General features: G+C 37.9%; 2 protein-coding genes across 4 annotated transcripts in view; one reads left to right on the forward strand and one right to left on the reverse strand.

Annotated features, from left to right (window-relative positions):
* Positions 1-2881: 2881 nt before the first annotated feature.
* On the forward strand, positions 2882-7529 carry ddit3 (DNA-damage-inducible transcript 3). Of its 2 annotated transcripts, none has more exons than XM_084425709.1 (4): positions 2882-3016; positions 4375-4441; positions 4690-5062; positions 5138-7529. In XM_084425709.1, the coding sequence occupies exons 3-4, from the start codon at positions 4922-4924 to the stop codon at positions 5735-5737; spliced, it is 741 nt and encodes a 246-aa protein (XP_084281835.1). In that variant the 5' UTR covers positions 2882-3016; positions 4375-4441; positions 4690-4921; the 3' UTR covers positions 5738-7529. The 2 variants fall into 2 exon arrangements, with proteins under 2 accessions (XP_084281835.1, XP_084281834.1); XM_084425708.1 differs by having other exon boundaries at positions 4859-5062.
* A 17-nt stretch (positions 7530-7546) lies between these two features.
* Positions 7547-10110, reverse strand: part of mars1 (methionyl-tRNA synthetase 1) — a 27827-nt gene continuing 25263 nt past the window's right edge. For both annotated transcript variants that reach the window (XM_084425701.1, XM_084425700.1), the window contains one exon: positions 7547-7945. In XM_084425701.1, coding sequence (XP_084281827.1) covers positions 7796-7945 — 150 coding nt within the window. In that variant the 3' untranslated portion in view covers positions 7547-7795. The remainder of the gene's footprint in view (positions 7946-10110) is intronic.

The raw sequence follows: 10110 nt of genomic DNA on the forward strand, positions 1-10110 counted from the left end.
CATAAAATGATTCTACACACACGCATACCTTTATTGGCCTTATTGTGTCAGTTAGCTGAGGAAACAAAAAATGGTTCGCCCGTAAGTACTTTATAATTACTGAGGGAAATCGCAGATAAAACCTATTTAGTGTGGAGGAAAGATGTAGGAAATCAGAGATATTTCAGCATATGGTGTTGTAAAAATGTCTTATTCTCTCGAGCAGAAATGTGATTCGCTGGCACAATATGAACATTTTGGGTGTGAGTCTTGGGTGCGAGTTAGAAATATAAATCAGATCAACCTCCTACTGTGTTGAAGGCAGGTAACTCGACAAAGTTTTCAAAACACAGCGAGTTATTGAGAGTTAAACCTGTTAAAACTTCAAAGGAATGTTGAGTAAACACAACTTTAGGGAATAAAGGAGTAACCTGCCAATAGAATTACACGCTCGGAGGTGATAACCATTAGGCAGTGGGGAGAATAATACACACTACACAGCAACAGCCAACCGATCGTGACGTCTCCACGCGAGCGCTGCCCTGCTCCTGGAAACAGTATTTGAGGTTTCTATTCGCTAACCTTACGCGCATCCCACTTGCGCTGTTGCTAGGCAATACATTGCACGCTTTGCACCATGCAAGTTTAACTACTTAACTCTTGTGTTTGGAATAGTTTCAGAATACTAACGAGATGAGTCCCTGGTGACATCAGTTGGCCAGGAGTTATACAGGTCAGGCGATTAAAACGGGGGGTGTACACCTGTTAATTAAATATCATTGTAAACGAATTACCATAATTTTATTTGAAGGATCATATTACAGGACAACACATGATTAACGTTAATATCTGGGATGCTTTTAAACAAGGCTGTGACATCATCTCGATCCCCTACGTTTGAATTTTTGACTTGGCGCGTTGAGTATCAGTTTCAACGGTCACTTCAACCGTCAACCATATGTCAGAACTGTACACTAACGAAAAAGTACGTGTTTTACCCATGGTTTTACCGTATAAACAACCAGTGTTATAGTTATTCCCAGTACCACAGCAACAGTCTTAAAGGGACAGTTCACCCAATAATTAAAAATTCTGTCAGACTTTACTCACCCTCAAGTTGTTCCAAACCTGTATGAGTTTCTTTCTTATGTTGAACACAAAAGAAGATACTTTGAAGAATGTCGTAACCAAGAAAATTAGAGGGGAAAAACTCAATGGCTACCATCAACTGTCTGGTTGTACGGTCAGCTGTCTGGTTACCAACATTCTTCAGAATATCATATTTTAAATTAAAATTCTGTCATCATTTGACATTTACTCACCCTCAAGTTGTTCCAAACCCCTATGAGTTTCTTCTGTTGAACACAAAAGAAGATATTTTGAAGAATGTTGGTAACCAGAAAAGTAGAGGGAAAAATACTATGGAAGTCAATGGCTACCGTCAACTGTCTGGTTATCAACATTCTTCAAAATATCTTCTTTTGATATACGAGTAGAAAATTATTTTTGGGTGAACTATCCTTTTAACTAGGCTTTTACCTATGTTGAAACAATACTTGGGTTTTAGGGTTCAGATCAAACCCTGAGCAAGTAACTGGTCATTAAAGTATATAATTTAAAAACGTTGTGCTGGTGCTACACTCTTAAAAACAAAGATATTCCGCTCAACCATTTTTGGAACAGTTCTTAAAACATTTTTTTCTTAGTGTTAAAAAAAATAACATTTGTAATGAACATTTTTCCACTATAAAGAACTTTTTGTCCAATGGATGTTAGGTTCTTTATGGAACCAACCTTTATTTTTATTCTCTGAAAACACTTACACATCTGTAATTAATTTGGATGACCAAATGACAGCATTCTGACATTTAGAATAACGTTTTGAAACATCCACAATTTGAGTGCCCTATCTAGACTATAGGATCCATGTTGGAAAATATGCTATACATTTAGGGCGGATTCTCGGACACAGATTAAAACCTAATCTTGTGCTGATTTACACTGGAAGATCTTTCAAGACTTATCTGTGAACTAGATAATGACCTTTACCATTTCAACGTCACTTTATGGGCTCATTTAGCGATTCTAAACAGGTGTGTTGAACAATAACATGCCTAACAACTCAAGTTCTTTTATGTTTTTTGTGTGTGCTTTTTTTTAATGCAGAATCTATACTGATTGTGTCGAATTGCCGATTGTGTATCTTATGTTGTCGAATGAAATGTCTGAGGAACGCAGTACGGGTGGGGTGGGATTGTTCAAACTCCTATATGGAATATCCTAGTTCCATATAGTGCTGAACTGGATGCATTTGGAAACATGAAAGAATCGCCTCAGGTCACTTGAGAGGAATTATTAAAGATGAAAAAAGAGCGAATAAATGCGTACAATATCACACGACGACGACGGATATTAACGCTGCCTATTTTTTTTATAGGTGCATATGCGAACGCAAGCAAAAAAAAATGGACAAAATTTCCTACATCCTTATAGGGTAGTTTGTCAGTGTTTTTTTTTTTTTTTTGCGAAAGGTTGTTTAATAAAACATGCTCGGGTTCTGCTAGTCTTATCTCCAACTAGAAACCGGTTGCCAACGATTGCATCATTCCTTTCATGTGACTCCCTTACGCCCCAAATTCGTCCTGGCCGTCTTATGACTGCATCACATCTTCCCGCTCACACAAACTCGCACCGAGCGAGACAACCAGCAAAGTCAATAAGTCCCGCCCCTCCCGCCCAGCGCGCCCGCTCATTGGATGTCTCTAAGCAGAAGAATTTCGACCGCCTCGCTTGATTGGCGCACACGGCCGACCATCTCCTGTCAGTTCCTCGTAATCTCGGTTAGGTTGCACCTTGAGATCCTTCCCCCAGAGTTCGGTTGGAGTCACTCTATAAATGTCCCCGGGAGTTTCCGAAATCCACACTCGGTGACTTCAACTGAACAATGGTTAACATGAGCTATCACCAATCTCTACAAAAACACACACAGACCCTGAATCCGAAACAACCGAGGAAAAGAAATAATAAAAAGAAAAGGGTGAGTGTCATCTATCTATTTCTCTATTCTTTATTGTGATCTGATGTACTTTTCTTGTTGGTGTGTGTCAAGCTTTTCCTTTTGGGATACAGGAATGCGCATGTTTTGGCGACTATCCCAGGCTGTTTTTGGAATACAGTTGCTCAACTCAAATTTCACAGGATTTTCCTCCTTTCCCGTCCGTTATTTTTCTTTATTTAACGCAACATCGTTGCGTTTTTATTTCCTGGCTTATTTTACTTTAATAGTTACTTACTTACAAAACAACGCAATGACAGCTGTCATTTCGTCATAATCGCGGCATTTTAGACGCGCGCCTGCGAACTTTTTTTGCGAACGTTTTATTTTTAACGGTTATTTTGTTACGTGTTATTGATCGCCAGTGACACTGCGTTAACGGAACTGCGCTACATCAACTTTTTACTGTTTAAGTAATCAAATGGATGTAGTCATGATGGCTAACTCGTTGTGTTTTTATGTCGTTAAAGTACTTTTGAACTGTTATTTTGGTGCGAAGTGTTCGCCCTTTGTTTCCTCGCTCCTGTACTTTGATTCCATGACGTCATTGGCTCGCTGTCAGTTCGTTAAACCCCCGCTCCAGATTGACAGTTCATAAAATAACATTTATTTAAACTATTTAAGTGACACGAGAAGTTAATTATCGTGTAATTTTACGACTGACTATTAATTAAAAAAATATTCGATTTAGTCATATGAGTAACAAGCCAGAATACAACAAATAAACGCCATAACATAATTATTTATGCTTTAATAATAGATAACATCAATTGTATTTATTAAGTTTGTCCTTTACACCGCATTAGGATTTATATAAAAATAAAAAATAAAACACTTGGGAGTGCCTCAGGTGCATTTTAGGGCTGTTTTCATTGTCTCACGGACATCTAAAGTAGCGTGTTTGTCGCGTTTACATCTCAAATGAGTTCTGAGGTGTGATTTCAGCTGAACTTGAATGTCTTTGCATTGAAAGCGAGATTCATTCAGCTTGTTTTGACAGACTGTCAGCGCTCAGACTCACGCAGAGGGCGCCCTCGAGCACACAATGCGCCTTTGTTTACATAAAAAAAAAATATCACAATGACCTAATTTTAGATTCTAGATTAAATCATCAATAATTGCTACGGGTTATTTTTTACGAGCATTCAATCGTTCTTAATTATTCACAAGCCCCTCCCTCTATGATGCATCTTCATCTTTGTTCTTGCATGTGTTCTGCTTGTTTCACAGCTGATCTAGATCATTTTTTAACATTCTTTACTTTCTTTCTTTTTTTTTTTTAAATAGTTTTTGTAACCTAGTACTGTGAGCTTGACAAGTTCCATTTTTTATTTCTCTAGAATAATTGGGACAAAATATCGCCGCCAACCCACATTCAAACTTGATTGACAAGAGACACTTTTAAAGGTGAGCACCTTTTAATATTTTTAATTATTTAATGTTTTTTTGAAGTACAATAACTTTGATTTCAATATAAACAAACACTATAACAACAGGCTATAATAAAAAAAAATCATGATTATTTTTCAGTCAATGCATGCCTCTGAAACTCCATAAAGCTGATTATTTACTGTGCAGTAACGCTGCTCGTCCACTATGTGTCCTTGTTGCACCCAGTGGCCGAGCAGTCAATCTTAATGTCTCGTATAATATAGCGGGTCACCCAAATAAATCAGCTATTCCCAAAACCTGCGGCGCAGGTGTGCTGCTGATGTGTTAGAGCTCCCACTAGATGTATCGTCTCATCATCACAGTACAGCAACATCATTCAGAGGTTTGTTTATTCCTTCTTTTAGATAGTTTATGTATTTTTATGTGGGCCAGGTCTGGTGTGCTAGGTGTGGGAGCATATCGTATTGTGTCTGTGGATAGCGACTGATTGGTGCGATGACTGCGGAGTGGCTGTACCCCCCTGGTGTGGGGACGCTGTGTGGTGCAGAGTTGGAGGCGTGGTATGAAGACCTACAGGATATCTTGGGCTCCGACGGAGGCGGGGCCAAACTTACGCGAGCCCCGCCTTGCTCCGAGGTCAGTAACGTCAAACGCTGTGCTATAGTCGTGTCCGTACACGTTTTTCCCTAACGGTTTCTCTTCTCAATGCAGAAGGAGCCTGAGTTTCTGGATGTGTTGGAGAGCTGTTCGCTCACCTGGTTGACGGAGGGGCAGGTATGGGGAGATGGCGTGCAACGCGTTACCGACGACCCGCCGAGTACGCCAACGCCTCCACGACAGGACGACCGGAGAGCCGATTCCGAACACATCTCGTCCGGAGGAGACTTGCTTCCGCCGGAGTTCTTCGAGTTGCTAAGCGAAGGAGGCGTTGGGTCGGTTGAAACGATGGCTAGTGGCGGATACCACCTCAATCCGCCTTCGTCTCCGGCTGTTAGCGAGGAGGAACTCCCGACGGTTCCCGACACGTCGTCCTGCTCATCGGCGTCCCAGTCGCCGTCACTAAACTGCTCCCCGCCCGCGTCCCCTCCCGCCTCCTCACGTCCCGGAAAGAGAAAGCGAAGCACCGACGCGCTGTGCTCTCCATCCCCCGGGAAGAAGAGCAGGAGAGAGCGCGAGCAGGAGAACGAGAGGAAAGTGCAGGAGCTGACGGATCAGAACGAACGCCTCAAAGCCGAGATCGAGCGTTTGGGAGAGGAGGTGCAGAGGACGAGGCGCGCGCTCATCGAGAGACTCGTCAACACCAGGAGGTGAAGAGCAACAGGACTGAAGCGGTTGAACAATTGACCATGAAATGCACATTTAGAAGGGGATAAAAGACACGTGGGACGGGGGGAGAAAGAGAAGGAGGTTTACAGAGCGTCTCCCGCCGAGAGAGAAAGAGAAAGTCAGATTAAGCCGTAGAAAAGAAAGAATGTGGAGCGCAACGGAAGGAAACACGTCCCCGGTCAAAGCTCACCCCGAACACAATTCCATTTGGCATAAAGAATACAAAGCCGTTTTCAGTTAAATTAAAACGCTATGATGTTACAATTTGAAACACTTTGAATAAAATAAAAAATGAGATTGCATTACATTAATAGAAATATCAAAAGAAAAAGAAATTGGATGACAAAACAAGCCAATGTTTGTTAAGCATGATTGCAACTATGATAAATGTTACAGTTTAAAGAATATCGCGAATTATGATAAACAAAAATAACAAAAGTTAATATGAAATTAGATACATGAGAAAATAAATCCTGATTTAACACACACACACAAAAAAAACGGAAAATTAAAAACGACTAATGCATTCTTTTAAAATCAGCAAAAATAAAAGGCAAGTGTTACTTTGATGTTTAAATGCTACAATTTAACGAATGACACTTCGAATAAAATTAGGAGATTTCATTACAGTAATAAAAATAGCAAAAGCAAATTTGAAATTAGATAAAACAACAAACCTTATTTTACAAAGGTTTTTATAGTAAATTAAAATGACAGTAATGCGTTTTAAACATTTAAAGCAAAAATTAAAGGCCAAGTGCCTTTTAAATGTTTTTAAATTTAATGAATGAGATTTCATTACAGCAATACAAATATCAAAGAAGAAATTAGGTTAAAAAAATTAAAGACAATTACTATTATGATTAAATAGTGCAATAAGATTGCATTACAGCAATAAAATATCAAAAGCAAAGGAGAAATTTAATAAAAAAAAAAAAAAATCTGAAGGTTTTTGCACTATATTAAAATTACTGTGAAATCAGCAAAAATTTAAGACAGTAAAACAAATGTTGAAATTATCAAAGGACACAAATTAAAGAAAGAGATATTTTGCGTTACATTAGTAGAAATGCAGTATGCAATAAACTAATCGCAATGGCACTAAAATCCACCTTCGTTTTATTTAAGCAAAAGTCGGGGTGTTTTTGACCGGTTTTCGTGAGATTCATCGTGAAACGAGCCTAAAACACACCAAATTGCATTAAACCACCCAAAGGTTAATCAACTTTCTGAGTAACTGAAAGCTGATAGTTCATCTGTGAGTGTTTCTGTAGGGAGAGACGAGGGAAGAAACGGCAGAACTGCAATAAAGGGTTGTAGAAGACGACGTGATTGTTCCTGTGACAGTGATTGTAGATTGTAATTGGTCTGATGTGTAAACGACAGGGCTTTAAATGTGTTGAGATTAGTAGCTCAGGACTGTTATTCTGATCGATCGTGAGCCGTTTCTCTGTGCGCTCGCCATCAACCCGAGGCCTCTAAGCACGAGTGTGTGTGTGTGTGTGTGTGTGTGTGTTTAGATGAAGGGGAAACTATGAATGTGATTTTGCTCTCACTTATTTCTCTTGAAACTTTTTCAGAATAATAGCAGTTTATATCACTCTCTGCCTCTGATACATGCCTATTTTTCTATACGTGTATCACATAATCATCATTACATGTAATCATTTATCATCCTAATGTTAAAATAATAAACGTGCATGCCGAATTACTGTATTAGCGAATTTTATTTAGACTTGTACTACACACATTTTGCTATTAAATTTTTTTAAATGAACTGAATCGAGTCTGTGAGATTTTGTCTGGGTGTTTATTGAGTGTGTGAATAAAACACATGGTTGTACCACAGTAACAAATCAGAATACATTGATTTTATTGCATTTTTAAAAGGATCCTTTGACAGATTTCACTGCTTTTAAAAAAAAAAGATTGGTTGCATTATTATAGGAGTGGTTAAATAGTGCGGTATCCCATACAGTTCCCAGAAAATATTGTAAAAAATACAAAGTTTTTATTTCTTCTTTAGGTTCACCTTTTCTCCTCTTATTTCTTCTTGCCTTTCTGAGCCGCCGGCTCCGGGTTCTTGCCCTCCGCGAGACTAAGTTGTTTTTTCAGCTCAAGTAATTTGGCGACTTCTTCCCCAATGATCGACTTCTCCACTTTCTGAGCTTTTAGCGCTCGTACTTTATCGCCCTGAAACATAAACGCACACCGAAGAATCATGAATACACATCTGCATTTAAGTGCACACCTTCAATTAATGACTTTCATAAAAAGGAGTGGAAAGAAAATTCTGAAAATTCAAGAAAAAAATCCTGTTCAAAACAAATAAAATATATTTATCTACATATAAAATATACATTTCTAAAATTATTTGAAATTTAGTCTTTATTCATTTTCTTTTTTTTTTATATTCTAACATAATAAAGGATAAAAACAGTGTGATGAAGGGGGAAATTATGAATAGCTGTCCGACAATAGACAATAAATGCAGTTGCTAAAGCGCCATGATGTTTTTTGGAAGAAAATGGAGGCGTAAAAGAAAAAAAAAAACAGCTTTTTTTTTTCAATATGAAATGCTTTATATATATATATATATATATATATATATATATATATATATATATATATATATATATACATATATATATATAGTCCAGTCCGGAAAATTGACATTTCCACTCTTTATTAAAATATTATAAAAAATATGTTGAAGATTTTATAGTCTAGTAGTCGCGTAGTTGCGCTTGGAGTCGATAGTTTTATTTGTAAAACTACGCAATGAAACATGACGAATTGTGCGACAATAATTTTTTCAGATAATTTTTGGCCGGGCCGTCATACAAAGAAATTAAGAACACATGCAAAAACTAGAGAGAACGAACAAAATATTAATAACTGATTATGTTGTAGTCGACGTTTGCATTTTTTTTTTTTTTGCAAAGTAAAATAAAACTCGTAGCTGTAGTTTGCTTTTTTTTTTCTTTCTTTTTTTTTACAAATAATTTTGTCAGATAAATACGGTATCCAAGTTTATTGTTTGGTTCTTCCCTCATATTTAAAATATTAAAAAAACTATATAAAATACATATTTTTAATGGTTTAATCACTTTTTATGTACGTGTGTGTGTTAGAGTGTGTGTGTGTGTGTGAGAGAGAGAGAGAGAGAGTGTGATCGTGTGCGTGTGTGTATGTATGTGCACAGGTTTAGCTATACTTATGAGGGCCAAATGTCCTCAATTATATGTGACACAAAACCAGTCACATGGGTACATTTTCTAAAATTGAGATTTATGCATCATCTGAAAGCTGAATAAATAAGCTTTCCACTGATGTGTGGTTTGTTAGGATAGGACAATATTTGGCCGAGATACACCTATTGTAAATCTGGAATCTGAGGGTGCAAAAAAAATAAAATAAATCAAAACATTGAGAAAATCTCCTTTAAAGTTGTTCATTTATGTTGGCGATTGTGCCGCATTCACTCACAGAAATAAATGTTTTATATATTTACGGTAGGAAATGAACAAAATATCTTCATGGAACATGATCTTTACTTAAAATATCCTAATGATTTTTGGCATAAAAGAAAAATCTATAATTTTGACCCATACAATGTATAGTTGGCTATTGCCACAGATAAACCCGTGCGTCACGAGACTGGTGACGTGATCCAGGGTCACATATCGTAAATGATGATTGAGTAGCGGGAACGATTTACTGGTTCACTCGTTAAAAGGGCTTATAAATCGGCCAAAACATGTTTGTTTTTAAATGTAATGTGTTGCACATATAAAATCAACAGAAGTCCTCACAAATATAGTGCAACAAACATGAGTGTGTGTGTGTGTGTGTGTGTGTTTGAGTGAGTGAGTGAGTGTGTGTGTGTGTGTGAAAATGAGTGAGTGTGTGTGTGTGTGTGTGTGTGGGCAGTGTAAGGGGATAGAATATACAGTTTGTACAGTATAAAAACCTTTACACCTGTGGAATGTCCTCACAAATCACATAAACATGGCTGTGTGTGTGTGTGTGTGTGTGTGTGAGAGTGAGTGAGTGAGTGCGTGCGTGTGAGTGAGTGTGAATGAGTGAGAGAGAGAGAGAGTGTGTGTGTGTGTGTGTGTGCGTTTGATTTATATTACATTGTGGGAACCAAATGTCCCCACAAGGATAGTAAAACCTGAGATCACCTCCATTGTGGGGACCAGCCAGCGGTCCTCATGAGGGGAATGGGTTAATAAACATACTAAATTATATTTTTTTGAAAATGTAAAAATGCAGAAAGTTTTCTGTGATGGGTAGGTTTAGGGGTAGGGTTAGTGTGTGTGTGTGATGGGCAGGTTTAGGGGTAGGGTTAGTGT

This window comes from Rutilus rutilus (genome assembly GCF_951802725.1).
Source record: "Rutilus rutilus genome assembly, chromosome: 12".
Classification (NCBI taxonomy): Eukaryota; Metazoa; Chordata; class Actinopteri; order Cypriniformes; family Leuciscidae; genus Rutilus; species Rutilus rutilus.